The following is a 15,726-nucleotide window of genomic DNA, read 5'->3' on the forward strand; positions in this document are numbered from 1 at the left end:
TAGGGAGACAATGCCAAAGGGCTAAGAATGGAATAGGGGAAACCAGCTAGAAGGCACTGTTTAAAATAGGCTAAAAATATTGGTGGCTTGAAGGGGGGTGTAGGTAGGGGGTAGGGTGGACTGAGGGTAGCTGTAGGGCTTTGGCTGTTTCCGAAGGTGAAGCCAAGAGGGCGTATTGGTTATGGAGACAGAGGAGGCTGGGATGACTCCAGGGGTTTTGGCCTGAGGCACTGGAAGCAAGGAGTTCCAGAATGGCGCCTAACTTGCTTGTGTGCGATTTTCTGTAGTTTATTTAACTGGACATGTTCTAATACTTGATCATAATTTCCACATGTACAATATACAGGTACTGAAAAACGTCTGAACTCAAAGAGCCACTTTTATCATCTGGCAAAAAACCTTAGTATGCAACACACGGACTTTTCATGTCGGTACAAGGTTTGAGGCGTCAAGCACTTGGTAACGTCGACTCACCTCTGACACAGACGAGGAACAGACCATTTGAAATTCGCCTCGTTCCCACATATTTAACAGGAATGGCGCCCAGGCGCTGTGGGAGTGAGGCACACAGCCTCAGGTCCCTGGCTCGGTGCCGTGAAGTCGCCTGGCCCGGGAACGCATTCCCCGGACTCAGACCAGGACGCGCGGGGGCGGGGGGTGCCGCGGTCCGCGGGGTCCGGCAGGCAGTCTGGGCTGCCATGGCAAAGGCAGGCTTGCTTTGGATCTCACAGACTGCGTGGTTAGCTTTGTATTCCAAACAATACTATTGTCAGACCCGGCTCAGAGCATCCTCTGGACATGGGGAACTCAAAGAGCAGACAGCTGGGCAATTCTCCAATGCATCCTGCGAACCCGTGCCAGCTCGAACAGCCAAGGCCACGCGTCCGACACCCACGTACACGGGCTGTTTCTCTGATGGGCAGCACTGCCAAGCTTGCCTCGGGAAATCGCTCCAGTGAGCTAAACTGAAAGTTTTAACACCCGTTTCTGCATAGAAAGTCATTTTTAAATGAAACTAAAAAAGCCTGTGAGGAAACAGGCAGATTAGGGCTCTGCCAGGGCACCCCTGGGCCCCGCTCCTGGCAGCCGCTCAGGGGCCAGTGCCGGCCGGGCGCAGGGTGTAAGACCTGCTCCTCCGGGAGGACGCCGGCGAGCACTTGTGAGGGCGCCGACACGAGGGACCGCAGCGTGACCGGCGGCACGCAGGACCCTGATGGACAGGAGGGGGCTTCGCGCATCTCTGTCCTTTCCCTGGAGCAGCGACGGGACCGCAGTGGGGGCTGTCAGTTCCCTACGCAGGTCTGGAAGGTCGGCCAGCGGAGGGCGAGGACCCCGCACGGGGGTGCAGAACGTCCACCGGCACCGCCGGCCTCCCGTCCCTGCGCACGCGCGGCGCGGCTAGGCGGCTGCCGGTACCCCAAGGCCAGCGCGCATGTCTCCACGCCTCAGCCTTGCGCGGCGGAGGGAGGTGGGGCTGTCGGCCGCTGCCGGGCCGAGGACTGCGCGCCGCCTCGCGGCTTCTCCGTGCCCCACCGCAGCCCAGTTTGGTCTAGAAAGGCCCACGAAACCGCCGCCGTCGCCGCCCCACTCCAGCCCCTCCCTGTCGCGTATCCTTCCGTCGCGGTGCCCCCCGCGCCCCCCCGCTCCCCCCCGGCCCTCGCCGAGGAGAACCCCAGTACGCAGGCGCGGTAACCAAGGCGGCGGTGTCTAGTGAGGATTTGAAATCGGCAGCGCGTGCGCACTGGCGTTCCGGTCCCGGCAAGGGCGGCCGCGCTTCCTCCCCGCCAGCCCCCGCCCCGCTCCCTCCCCGCCCCTCATTGGAGCGGAGGCGGCGGCGCCCCCTCCTTCCCCCGCGCCCTGTCGCCGCTGAGAGTGTCTTTTCGCCGCCGCCGCCGCCGCTGCAGGAACGCGGAGCAAGCGGCGCAAGCGTGACCGAGGGCCGGGCGCACGGCGGCGGCCCTCCCGCGGGTCCCGGGCTGCGCGGCGCCTGGGCCCGCCCCCTCGGCCCTGCCGCCCGCCCCCTCCGATGGCCTCTCCCGCCGGCCCGAGTGGAACGCCGCCGCCGCGGCCCCCGCGCCCGCCCCGCGCCGCGTGAAGGGAGGCCGACAGGCCTGAGCAGCCCGCCGCGGCCTGCCCGGGCCCCTCCAGGTCGCCGCGAGCCGGGACCCCGACGGGAGCCGCCGCCCGCGAGCCGGTCTGAGCCGCGGCGCAGGCCCGCCCGCCCGTCCGTCCGCCCGGCCGCGCGCGGCCCGTCCGTCCGTCCGTGCGCGGCGCGGCCGGGGCTCGGGGCGCGGCGGGGGCGGGGCCGGGGCGGACGGGCGCGCGGGCCCGCGGGGCGGCGCGTGGATGGATCCGCGCGTGGCCTGGATCCAGCCCGAGCAGAAGGGGCCAGCCAATGCCCTGTGGATGCAGATCTGGGAGACCTCGCAGGGCGTGGGCCGCGGCGGCTCGGGCTTCGCGTCCTACTTCTGCCTCAACTCGCCGGCACTGGACACGGCAGCCGCGGCGGGGACGGCCGGGCTGGGCGGCGGCGGCCTGGCGGGGCCCGCGCTGCCCGCCGCGTCGCCCCCGCCGCCCGCGCCTGGCCCCGCCGCGCTGCCCCCCGCACTGCTGACGGCGCTCGGGCCCGCGGCTGAGGGCGCCCGGCGCCTGCACAAGTCGCCGTCTCTGTCGTCGTCGTCGTCGTCCTCGTCCAACGCCGAGTCGGGCACGGAGAGCCCCGGCTGCTCCTCGTCGTCCTCCAGCAGCGCCTCGCTCGGCCGGGCGGGAGGAGGCCGCGGCGGCGCCTTCTTCCACTTCGCCGACGGTCCTTCGACCGGCCCCGGCGTGGCCAACGGGCACCCCGGGCCGCGCGGCCCCGCGCCCGCCGGCTCCCCGCCGCAGCACCAGTTCCACCCGGGCCGCCGGAAACGCGAGAACAAGGCCAGCACGTACGGCCTCAACTACCTGCTGTCCGGCAGCCGCGCGGCCGCGCTGAGCGGAGGAGGCGGCCCCGGGCCCCAGGCGCCGCGGCCCGGCACGCCGTGGAAGAGCCGCGCGTACAGCCCGGGTATCCAGGGGTGAGTGCGCGCGGCGCGGCGCGGGGACCGGGGGCGGGGGGGGGGCGGCGCCCGCCCGTGGGGATCCCGGCCCGGCCGGGCGCGCCACCCTGCCGCGCGGCTCCCCGGGCAGCACCGCGGGAGCTCGGAGGTCCCCATCCGGGCTCCCGAGGGTGGATGTTGGAGGCCAACGTCCGACTCCTTGGGAGGTTGTTATTTCCATTTTAAACTCCTCTTAACAAACGAGTGAAATGTCCGGATTCTTGCACTAACAGTGTAGGAGAGGGACCGTTGAGTCCGATTTGTGCAGATGTTTTCCTTTTCTCCCTGGCGAAACTGGAAAGGAGGTCGCCTAACTTTCTCTCCATCTCCTCCCACCCCACCCCGACAGGTTAGGGACCATTTGTCAAAGTGGGGTGCAGATAGGTGTGGAGTTTGTTACATTGCAGAGAATTATAGTATTGCCAGGAATTTGAATTAAGTGGAAGGTAAACATTGGTTAAATGTTAACTTTGTTTCTCCGCGGAAATACATTTGAAAGACGATTAGGTTTTTTGTAACGATACAATTTAACCAACAGCGAATTTAAAAATTACATTTTCGGGAGGGGGTTTCAATGTTACGGTTTAATTTTGTGCCGAAAGTGACAAATAGCATCATCTGCATTTTTTTAAACAAGTTAGTATCATTCAAAGAAAGTAAAAAAACGTTTGTAGCAAATACTTATTCTTTGGAAAGCGTCACTTCTGCTTTACGTATTTCCACATCAGCCTAAAGGGGATTAGAAGTTCCGCAATTACAGACGCAAGGACTGGTGAAAAAGAGGGTGTGTGTGTGTGCGTGTGTGTGTGTGTGTGTGTGTGTGTGTGTGCGTGCGTGCAGTCCCAGGTGACGCTGCTCAGGTGTGAGTGCTACTTACCCAGCCCTCTTACTTTCCTGTGCTTTACTGAGCACTGGAAACAAGATATCTGTATGTAGGTTTTATGTTGGTATTTCAGGACTTAAATCATAAACTCTCCTTGTACAATCTCATGCTGACTTAAAGGGCATCTAATGATTTTCCTGGGTGTTAGGGTTGGAAAACATTAGAGGCTTAGAAATTCCTCAATTGCTTGGTATTAAAATTATCTCTTCAAGTAACTTCTTCTTTTCATAGTTGTGTTTATTCTGCTTTGAAGTGTGTTGTAAAACACTTAAGTTGATACTACTTTAGAGAGTGTATGATACACAGTAATAGCTGCGTTCTGCAACTCGTTTCACCTGGTGTGGGTTGGAAGCATTGCTTTCTTAAATTCCTTGAAGCATTGAGCATGCACTCAGCCCCAGGGAGGAGCCCAGACTCCTCTTCCCTCTCTTTCTACAGTTCTTACTTGTAGAACTTTCTAAGAAGAGGTGGTGGGGACACAGTTTCTTCCTTTCTTCTTTTCTTTCTTTCATTTATTTATTTTTTGGGCTGCATTGGGTCTTCATTGCTACACGTGGGCTTTCTCTAGTTGTGGCGAGCGGGGGCTACTCTTCATTGTGGTGCGCGGGCTTCTCATTGCAGTGGCTCCTCTTGTTGTGGAGCACGGGCTCTAGGCACGTGGGCTTCAGTAGTTGCAGCACTCTGGCTCAGTAGTTGTGGCTCGCGGGCTCTAGAGCGCAGGCTCAGTAGTTGGTGGCACACGGGCTTAGTTGCTCCGCGGCATGTGGGAGCTTCCCCGACCAGGGCTCGAACCCACGTCCCCTGCATTGGCAGGCGGATTCTTAACCACTGTGCCACCAGGGAAGTCCCGGACACAGTTTCTTGATGTATGGCGTTAAACGTAAGAGTTCTTTGGGGGACCTGTAGGTTTCCGGCCTGTCTTGTAACTGGAATTGACTCTGTGTCTTAGCACTTGGAAAACAGAAGGCGCGTGGTCTTTGCTCGTAGAGCATTTTTGGGCCCAGACCGTCTGGAGTCCCGCTTCTTCCTCTCATGAGCTGCCAGCAGTGCCAGTGTGATACCCCTGTGCAAACTCCTCAGGCTCTGGAAGCTGTTTCCTCACCCATAGTTTCTAGTATGCCTCAGTACATAGGTTGCTGTCGCTTTCCTTAATAAATGAGCCTACTACCTGCCAGGTGCTGCCCTGGGATCTGGGGATGGGGTCGGCATGGGAGACACAGCCTCAGGACCCTGACTTGGAAACCTGAGTCCGGGTTGCCCGCACCTAGGGCCCATGAGCCCTGCCTGTCAAGTCTCTCTCTGCCTGTCCTCCTCACCGTCACGTGGCCTGTCGTCATCTCTAGTGAGGTTGCTCATGAACCCCGAGGTGTCATCACGCCTTCTTGCCCCCCTTGGACCGTTCCCGGCACGGCCAGTGGGCTTTTCTCCTCTGGCAGCAGCTTGGGTCAGGTCCCACCCCCGGGCACCTCCCTCGCCCCCCTTAGGTTAGAGGCAAAGCCTGATACCCGGCCTGCTTCCCGGGTGCTGCCCCTCTGGGCCCTGCCTGGGGTCTCCACTCCCTCTCTGTCAGGGTCCCCCGCCTCCACCCCCATCAGCCTGTTAGAAGTCGGCTCCAAGTCGTGTAGGGCTGAAGAGTGGGCTCCGAAGCGGCCAGGAGTTCTGTGTTTCGGCCCACCTAAATAGGCGGGCTGTGTTGGCCGCCCTTCTTGCCCGCCTCTATGGGTGGCCCTGGGCCTGTCCACTCTCTACCATCCCTGCCTAGAGGAGGAGTCTGCTAGGATTGCCTGTCACTTGCCTGGAAGGGTGAATACCCTACGCTTGGTTCGCTGCTCTGAATCCTAGCGGACTGCCCATCTAGAAGGGCGGAGCGGAGGAAGAGTGCCCCGGAGGGAGGCGGCGTCCTTCGTGAAAAGACATTGCCACGGGCCTGCTGGGCTTCTCCAACTGACTTTTTGGTATCAAGAGATAGCTGTGTCTGGAACTTTCTTTAGGCTTCCAGCCTACCCAGAGTGATGAGGAAGGCCACCAGAAGGTCCCTCACTTGTGGCTTAGACAGGGAAAGAACTGAGGATAAGAGATCGCCTAGGCCAGCCAGCAGAAAAAAATCTTGTTGATGAGATGTTGCTCAGCCCATCTAGTCTCAGGACAGCATTTCTGGAAAGACAGTGTCTGCAGTCCTCAAGAAAGGGTAAGCAGTTGCTGGTGGTGGGGGGGTGTGAGTAGCGTCAGCTGAACCCCACTGGGCCTTTGCCTGGTAGCCCATGTAGCAGCTGGCACCATCCCTTCTTTCTTGGGGGGGTTTCTGCCCTTGGGAACTTTGCCTGGCAGCCGCCTTGTAAGGTGGCCAACCTGTTTGCATCCTAAGACGAAGAAAAAGCAGGTGAAAGTGCACAGGAATTAGTGCGAGAACCTTCAGAGTGGAGAAGGTCAAATTCTTGTTTTGGAGCTGCCGCTGGTTCTAGTTCTTAGTCAGTTTCTTTGGTTGAGCTCTCAGTCTTGAGACTGACCCTGAGCATGTGTCCCGGCCTCTGGCTGCCGCCACTCTCTCTGGCCCTTGTCTCCTGACCCAGCAGTACTTTGTGACTTTGCCTGGGTCAGTCTCAACAGCTTCAGAAACCTTCCCAGATCAAAGGTAAAGAGAAGTCCTGCATAAGTGAGAGTGGGAGCGTGGACCTCAGGTACTCTGCCGCATCCTTCCTGGTGCCTGCAGACCCCCAGGAAGGAGATCCTGGAATGGGAGAGAACCCAGCGCCCTGGCGGATGCCTGCAGTCCGGGCCCTGCCCTGGCTTAGGTTCAGCGTTTGTCCTCTGAGGCCTGCCCGCAGTGTGCAGAGTCACACGCAGCACCCTCCCTGCAGGTCCCTTGACAGTATTTCATTTTTTTAACATCTTCTGTTCCTTCAGAGAAAATTCACTTAGCCTGAAGTTTGTGAGAAGCCGACAGATGTTGTTTTGGGGAGAGGCCAGCGTGCCCTGCTGGGCCCCGGCCTGGGTTCTTTCTAACTCCACACATGTTCTCTTTTCCTCTTTCTCCCGAGTCAGTGCCTGGAGAAGATTCAGGATCCCTCCTCTCTCCCTCTGTGCCTCCAGCCTGACGTGGCACTACCTACAGTCCAACGAATGGTCTCCCATGGCTCGTCCTTAGGGGACCAGTGGGAGGGCACAGGTGAAGGGCCAGCAGGACCCGCCATGGACCATGGCTGTCACCACCCTTGTTGCCTTTGTCTCATTCTCATGTCTTCCTGCAGACATCCGGGGATGCACAGGAATGGTTATTGTGAGATGGTGGCACACGTGGGCCTTGTTTTCTGAGTGTTTAATCCTTGGAGGGCCCGAGGGTGACGCGCTGGGCACGAGTTTGCTGCTGCACTGACCGTTCATGAAATTAGCTCCTGCTCGGACACTCCTCCCTGTGTGAAAGTTGCATCCTTGTCCCTGCCCCTCGCGCCATGACCAGTCTCTCTGCAAAGTGAAATTGAAAATCCAGCACAAGATGGTGGCTGTGACAGTCGGGGAAAGTGATGCCTGGGTGCTGGTAAAGGAGGATGGGCAAAGCTAGCACAGCTGACGCTCTGAGACGGGGCTGCCCAGGAGGGGGAGGGGGAGGGGCGGGACGGAGCTCTGGAAGTGGAGGGTCAGGATATGAGGAGTCCTCTGAAAAGTGGGCTCTCGAATGATCTTGTGAAGAATGGCCTCCCGACTGCTCCTGCTGTGGAGGTCAGGGTGGGATAAAGCGGACGTCCTGCTGCTGTGAGCTCTGGTTGGAAAAGCAGTGCCAAGGCAGTGCCATTGTGGCCTCTTAGATGTGACACGTGGTTGTGACTTGATTGCTCCTAAACGTATTTTTAAGTGTTTTAAAGTAAACAAGTTTTTCAGAATTTAAGATCTGTTTTTCAAAGTAAAGTCTCAGACCTTCTTTTGGTTGCTGTTTAATATGAAATTTTGGCCCCCATTTTAAATGGATTCATGTAAATAGAAGGAGAGATAACAGTCATCCTTGGAAAATAAGGATTTGTGCGCCACGGTTAGGTCATTATGGTTTAAGATTTGGGTTTTGGGTTGTGAAGTAGAAGAGGGTTGTAGTAAACAAACAAAAACCTGTGATGTTCAGATTTAGAAACTTGATTTTGATGGTACAGCCAGAAGGCAGGGTCACCGGGGAGGGGTGACTGAATCTCTCACTGGAGTCATAGGAGGTTGTCATAAGCCACGGCGTCACCTGGAAATTGCCACTGGCCAGCACAGCTGTGCAGAGGCCTGCCTAGAAGACTCTGGTCAGCTTGTCAGGGATTTCTCCTCTCAGAAGGGTGCTGAGTGGGTGTGGCACCCGAGGAAGGGCAGGTGGGTGGTCTCCGTAGTCGAGACAGGTGCCCCAGACATCTGCCCCCAGTATGAACGAGCCTCCCAGTGAGGTGCTCACAGGTGCCTCTCCCCAGTGACTTGGGATTTGCACTAAAAAGGAAATATCTTATGCTAGGATTTCCACGCTGCACTGGTTTGCTGCTGCTGTGTAACAAATGTCCACAGGCTCAGTGGCTTTACAGCAGCACTCATTGATGTCTCACAGGTTCTGTGGGTCAGAGGCTGGCGCTGGGGGCTGGGTTCTCTGCGCAGGCACCCCGCTGGCTGAAGTCTCGGGGCTGCCCACTGTGTTCTCTGCCGGGGCTCAGGGTCCTCCTGTGAGCTCACTCCTGTCATTGGCATGATTCCATTCCTTGCAGTTACAGGACTGAGGCCCCTGATTTCTTGCTGGATGCCCGCTGGGGCCTCTCTCAGCTCCTTTAAGCCACCTGCATCCTTTGGCTCGAGGCCCTTCCATCTTCAAACCCACCACAGGGCTTTGAATCTCTAGATGGCGCTGTCAGCTGAAGGAAGCCTTCTGCATTAAGGACTCATGGAGTTGGGTCAGGTCCACCCAAGTGACTGTCTGTGTTTAGGGCACGTAGTCATACAGCATAATCACAGGAGCAGTGACAATTTCATCACGGCCGCAGGTGCCGGGGGTCAGGGTGCAGAATCTTCTGGGGGCTGCCTGCTGCGCGTGCAGGTGTTCTCTCATACGTAGACTTCTATGCTGTGGGAACACAGGTTGTGTTTTTCTTTTCCAGCACTTCTCTCCTCTGACTGGACTCCAGCCCATCACGATGACTCTTGCAGATTGTCTGTCCTCTGGCCTGGTTGTCACCCCTGAACTCAGGGACAGCCAGAGTGATCATAGCTGCGAGTGCCTTTCTGTGCCTTTCTCACGTGGACTCTTCTTAAAATATGTCATCTGAGAAGAGGTTATGTGAAAGCCATGGGGATGAACATACGGAAATTACAGTGATTGAAAAGTCCCGTTTGTGAGGTATCCTGCACTGGTCAGCTTAGGAAAGGTGCCGTTCCTGTGCTGGGGGAGGAAGGTCGGTGACTCACCCAAGTCGCCTCCGTAGTCAGTACATGGATCCCCACAGTCCATCCTTGCTTTGCAGAAGACCCTGCAGCGCAGGTTAATGGGAGTGGTGTCCTGCCCAGAAGCCCCGCCTCAGAGCTCTGTCCCTTTCTGTGGAGTCACCACTACTCTTAAAAACTGACCCCTGCTCTGCTGGGTCTCTTCGGGGGAGGATGGGCTGCGGCCTAGCCTGCATTCCCAGTGCCAAGCATGCACCAAGCCGCTGCTGAGTAAGTGTCTGGTGAGTGAGTGAATGAAAGAAGGAAAGGAAGAGAGAAGGACGCTGGCAGCTTAGAGGGGCAAGTGAGGTGCGGCCAGTCTGCAGAGTTTAAATAAACCAAATGCTAAAAATAACTTTTGCTGTTTGTCTTAGAATTTCTGCAGACTTGATTGCCAACTCTGAAGTTATTTAAATGCAGAATGAAGTGAAATCTCTTGCAGTGTATCTGCCTGCCTTCCTGAAGAGTGCGGTTAAATCAGTTTTATGCCTTGTGACAGAATGTAAAAACAAAACATTCAACAAAAATTCTATTTTCCGTTAGAAAGCCATCTCCATTTAGTTCCAACTGGTCTTTTTCTTACTATAAAATTAATACCTGACATGAAAAGTTAGAAAACTTGGTACCTGGTGAGCGTCCTGTCACCTGTTCGCACGCACGTGGCCTGGGCTTCCAAGGCCTGTGTTCCCTTTGCTGGTGGGAGGGGACGGAGGCTGGGCCCCGCCCTGGCCAGCGAGGCTGGGCTCTGAAGTTTGTCCTTCTCTGCACCGACAGGGTGGACTTGACTGAGGGCTCTGAGGTTCCCCCTGGTGGGGAGTGGCTTTGATGATCAGCACCGTGCCTTTTTATTGTGGGTTTGTGCTCTTTTTTAGTTCCCAAATCAGCTGCTCCGAACAATCATTTAAGCTCTCTGTGGTTTGAGATCAGAGTTAATTTCCTGAGTGATAACACGTGGATGTAGGTAGTTTATATCTTTTCATGTTTGAAAGAGATTTCAGGTGATCTTAACGTTTCTGGAATCCTGGGAATCTGAAGGAATGGCTAGAATGCTAGTAGTTAAAGGGAAATGAAAAATCGAACTACTTGTGCGTTTGTTTTTCTTCCATCCCTTTAGCATCGGGAAGCATGTGCGAGGCCTTGAGCTTGCCGGCTAGCCTGCATCTCGGGTAGCCTGGCTCCTGGGTCTGGACATGGCTGTCTTCATCGAGGGTTCTCACTTCTGAGCCTCAGCGTCCCACCCGTGGAGCAGGGCCTGCCCCATTGCCCTTGCAGGGCTTATTAGAGAAAGGAGACGTGGGCTCGCTGTGTGAGTGGTCACGTGGGGGAATTAGGAGGGCTGCTCCTTTCCTTTTCTTCTCTCTTCTCTAAAGAAATGGAAACCAAACTTCTTGTTGCCAACCGGATACGGAGAACTTTCCCTCTCAGGCTAAAACTTTTCTCTTGGAGAGACTGCTGAAGACTTGCAGTTGGTGTCTTCAGGGCAGGCAGCGGGCACAGCTGGAGACAGACCCACCTGATGCGTGGAAATGCTTTCTCCTTTTGAGCCAAGGCAAACTTTTCTATTTTTAAAAATTTAAACAATGCCTGAGTCGTGTGTCCTCTAGATTTTTAAGTAAGAATCTTGTCTTCCCAGAGCTTTCAGGGTTTTCCTGATGTATTTATCAGGTATGTGTGTGCTGCCCTGTGTAACTTGCTTAGAGTTGTTTGGGATTTTGGTCTTGTTCTCTGCAGAGTGGAAGGAGTGGATGTTATCCTATTTCTCTGAGCTCTTTGCAGCTTTTAGCACATGTTCTGTGTATAGTGCAGGAAGCAAAAGTGAGGGCCTGGGAAGGTCAGAACTAGAACAGCACCATCTGTGGAACATTCTGTGAGGATGGGGGGGGGCTCTAGTTCTGTGCTGCCCAGTATAGTAGTCGCTGGCCACGTGTGACCACTGAGCACTTGAAATGTGACTGATGGGACTGAGGAACTGGAGTTTAATTGTTTTTAATTTTAGTTGAAATTTAAATGGTCTTATGTTTGGACAGCACCGAACTGCAGTAACTTTAGATTCCTTACTTGACTCAGTTAAACTCCAACAGCAGCGAAAGCTGCGCTACTCAGCGAGTCGCCACTGCAAAGCTCCAGAAATTGTTTCTGCGTTTCTAGTGTAGATCCTTCTCAGAGGGCTGCTGTTTCAGTAACACATGAAGTATAAGATGGGTTCCTACGGCTCGGGGTGTCTGGTCCAGCAGGCAGGTGGTGGTTCTCTGCACCTGTGCACACGGGCTAATGACATAATCCAGCCTCTTCCCACCGGGCAGTGTCCTTGGGCAGCAGCAGCAGAGGACAGGGACTCCAGCATGGGGTCGGCCCTCTGCATGAGGTTCCTCCCTGAGTTCTCAGAGCAGGCCCATGAAACGGGTAGTTTTTCTCTTGCTTTGGAGACAGAAAAGCAAAGCCTAGACAGGCTAATGTGATCTGGCCAAAGGTGCTGCATGTGGAAATGTCAGTCTAGCTCTGACATTGGGGAGCTGCAAACAGTTCTTAAGTGAAGAGCTTAAACGAAGTTCCTGAAACGAAGGCGCCGCCCCCAAGACGCGGGAATGGAAACTAGCAGCTTGCTCTGCAGACCTGGCTTTCCTGTGTCTGCTGAGGGCCATTTGCTTTTCTGCCTTCCTAGAGAGAGCAGACTGGGGGAGGGGGCCTAGGTCCTCCCATAAGGACTTTGCCAGTCAGGTGACCAATGACAGAGATGCGGGAGATGGGTGGGGGAGCGCTGGGGGACCAGAAGCCCATCCTGGTGCTGTAGTACAAGGAGTTCCTGCTTCCCCCAGACGTCCGAAGCTGCCTGGGGGCAGTCGTGGTGGAGGCAGCAGGGCTCCTGCCATCTGGGTTATTCTTAGAAGTTACACTTTATGAAAAACGAAGCATCCGATGAATCGTTGGCTTGTGTTTTTCTGGAAGACAGTGGAAAGGCCGAGAAACAGGACTGACGAGCGTTTGCCGACTTCCTCCTTGGTGTGAGGCGCTGCCTTCGCTGCAGATCCTGCTTTCTCCCAGTTCCCCCGGACAGTAACTCGTTTTAAGTCTTGGTAGATGAAGAAGCATCCCGCCCAGGGTGCTACTAGAAGGTAAAAGAACGGGCGCCTCGGCGCAGGCCTGCTTGACAAGAAAGCCCCTGTGTTCACTGGTGCCTCCCAGGAAGGGGTTGGTGCCCCCAGAGAAAAGAGCCAGAAGCAGGAACTTGGTGAACTGGCAGGGGCGCAGGGGGCTTAGCGCCACGCAGTAAGGAGGATTTTGGTTACTGGCGTCTTTTCTAAACGTAAGCAAACGGATCAAAAAATTGAAGTATAACTCTGAAATGACTGAAATAGAAAAGAGGCTTGTGAAATGCAAAGAAATTCTGAAGTGTTGTTAGAAATTATCTCCTGTAAAAACGTGGGTGAGGAATCTGTCTAAAGAGTCGGTGCCTCTCTCGAAGACTGCCTCACAAGAGACAGACGAACAAAACCTAAGTACAATATGATGGATAGAAATAAGAGTATAGAACTGAGACCAAATTCCAAAGAATGGGGACCTGTGAGAATTGTCATAGGCTAAGGCCTGGAATGAAGAGAAGCTTGCAAAATTGGTAAGAGTAAAAAGGGCCTCTTGGGATCAGAGTAAGCCCCTAGGAAGTAAGTAAAAAGCTGGGCTGGGAAGACGGCTCAGTGTTCCGGAGCCTTCCGTAGCAGCTGGATGCTTCACCTTTTCCTCTGCTCCCATCAGGTGAATGGTCCTCAGTACTTGTCATGGTGTTAATCGTCGCTGGCCCTACTGAGCCCTCGCCCCTCCCAGGAGAGGGAGGGGCTCTTGTCTCCTTACTGTGTAGCAGGGGGTGGTGTGGGAGAGGGTGTGAGGCTCACACTGCCCATAGGTGCAGAGCTGGCACGGGAGCACAGGCAGTCTGATGCCACAGCCCGTCTTCTTAACTGCTGGACCCTCGGAGCAAAGAGGGGATTGTCCAAAGAGGAATAACAATAGGAAGAAAACACTTGCTTACGTTGAGTTCCAGTCTCTAGGTCAAGAGAAATGACTACTGGCTTCTCAGGAGGGGTAGCACACGACATCATGAAGCTCCGCCCCATCCCTGTACATCTCTCGGGCACCCCGCAGATGGACCCAAGAGGAATCTGAGTAGCTTCCTGCAGAGCCAGCAGCAGGCCCTGGTCTATCACCCTGCGGCTCTCCAGTGGCTCCTTTATGAACCGGTGACAGCACGGCTCTGCGTGACACCATGCCTCTATGGTTCTGTTTGCTCGTTGCTTTAAAATGAGAGACTGATTTGGACTGTGCTTTATGCTGATTTTTAAATAATGATATTGTTTTTATAAAACAGATTTGTGTGTATTTTTCGGTAAAAAGCAGAAAGCTTTAAAAATCACTCAACCCCACCACCCAGAAATAACCATGGACCCATTAGGTGACTGCCATTGTAGGCATCTCTCTAAGCCCTGTATGGACGGACACATGCATTGATCAACAGAAATACTTCTATTACAATTTATGTTCTCCTTAAATACAATTTACTAAATTATTAATTTTGCTTGAAAGCGAAAGTAATGTTCAACTTCAAAAAGAAATAATAGTTTCTAAGAGATGTTGCTGAGACTAAGAATATAAAGAAGATTAAAAACCTTATGTGGCTAAGTGCAAAGAAAAGTTAAAGTTTTAATGAAATCACTTCAGTTTGTCTGCTGCTATGTAGGTTAGCGATGTTAGCCCTTGCTATGGACTGAGTTGTCTCCACTCAGATCGTAGGTTGAAGCCACAATGTGGTGGCATTAGGAGGTGCGGCCTTTGGGAGGTGATGGGTTTAGGTGAGGTCATGGGTGGGGCCTCATCATGGGATTAGTGCCCTTATGAGAAAGACCAGAGAGTTCACTCGTTCTCTCTCCACCATGTGAGGGCACATTGAGAAGTCGGCAGTCTGCGAGCCAGGAAGAGGGCCCTCCGCATAACCCGGCCTTGCTGGCACCTGGATCTTGAACTTCCAGCTTCCAGAACTGTGAGACGTAAATGTCTGTTGTTTCAGGCGCCCAGTCTGTGGTATCCCTTTGCAGCAGCCCAAGCAGACTAAGACAACCCTTTACGTAGCCGCCCAGCTCCTGATTTGCATTATGTTGTTTGTCTGCCACCATGAGTTAGGCATTTGTATTTTGTTCTGCAATTATGATCACTACCATTTGTTGAGCTCTTACTGAGTGCTAGACCCCATTCTAAATACTTTGTCTGTATTCATTAAATCCTCCTGACAGTGCCACGTGAGGGGGCACCATCAGCATCCTCATGTTTCACATGAGGAGACTGAAGCCCAGAGCAGCTGAGGGTCCCGCAGGGTTTCGTAGCGGATTCTGCCATCCTGCCTTGGCCCTGAACACTACAGTTTGCAGTCGATTAGTCTGGGTTCTGTCTTTGCGTAGACTTCATGCTGTGTGCCAGGCTCTCACCAGGACGCCGGCAGCTTTCCACGTTCTGATAGACATCTTCGGCAGGGCTCCAAGGGCCGTACTGCCTGGCCCCCCTGCGGGATGGGCTCTGTGTACAGCCCTTCACTCCACTCTGACCGGCCCGGCCTGGTAGCCCTCAGCCCGCTCCACGGGTCCATGCGGCCCTGCTGCGTTCCGTCTGTGCTGCGTGCTGGGAGTCGAGTTTGTACAGGAGAGCTCATGTGCTCCGCGTTCCCCGAAGCCTGCTGGGTGCCTGGAGAACAGGGTCCCCGCTTCACGACCTTGGCATGCTCTCCGATGTCTCTGGCTGCGAATGTTGTCAGAGATCTGGGGCGGGACTGATCCCGCTTCAGGGAGGTGGTTTCTTCTGGATGCCCGCCTGGCCGCGCCTTCCTCTTGTGCTCACCTGGTCCTTTCCGCAGCGTTGGCCCTGCATCAGCCCTTCCTGGACCGCAACTGCCCTTCCACCCGCAGGCCGGGCTCTGCCTTGACCTCAGGGGCTGGTCCCCTGTCGGGCCTTCGGCGCGGCCCTGGTTTCATCTTCCACCTTTTCCACGTGGACGGCTTGACTCTCTTTTCCTCTCTGTCCGTCTTCCTTAAACGGGCCCTTCTCAGGTGTTGGCACAGTGGCTTCGCTGTCCTCTCCTGCAGCTCCTTGCCCCCTTTTCACCCTGTGTTTACGACCACGTTCTCACTGAGGTTTTCTGTAGCAACGAAGCGTGGGAGTGGGTTTTCCTGATCCCGGCTGGCGTCTGCTCCCACACTGGGGTCCTTGTTCTCATGATGTCCTGGGCCCCTTTCTCTTCCTCTTTGTTTGCTGTGCCACGTTCATGGGTTGCCATCTCTGCTGATGCGACCTGAG

At 55.2% G+C, this 15,726-nt stretch overlaps 1 protein-coding gene across 2 annotated transcripts in view; it reads left to right on the top strand.

The window, feature by feature from the left end:
- Window positions 1-2,346: 2,346 nt before the first annotated feature.
- The window catches only part of TENT4A (terminal nucleotidyltransferase 4A), a gene marked incomplete at its 5' end in the record, with an annotated part of 43,705 nt that continues 30,325 nt past the window's right edge, over window positions 2,347-15,726 (top strand). For both annotated transcript variants that reach the window (XM_082651343.1, XM_082651344.1), the window contains one exon: window positions 2,347-3,059. In XM_082651343.1, the coding sequence (XP_082507469.1) occupies window positions 2,347-3,059 (713 nt within the window). The remainder of the gene's footprint in view (window positions 3,060-15,726) is intronic.

Source organism: Grampus griseus (genome assembly GCF_964374135.1).
Source record: "Grampus griseus genome assembly, chromosome: 3".
Lineage (NCBI taxonomy): Eukaryota > Metazoa > Chordata > Mammalia > Artiodactyla > Delphinidae > Grampus > Grampus griseus.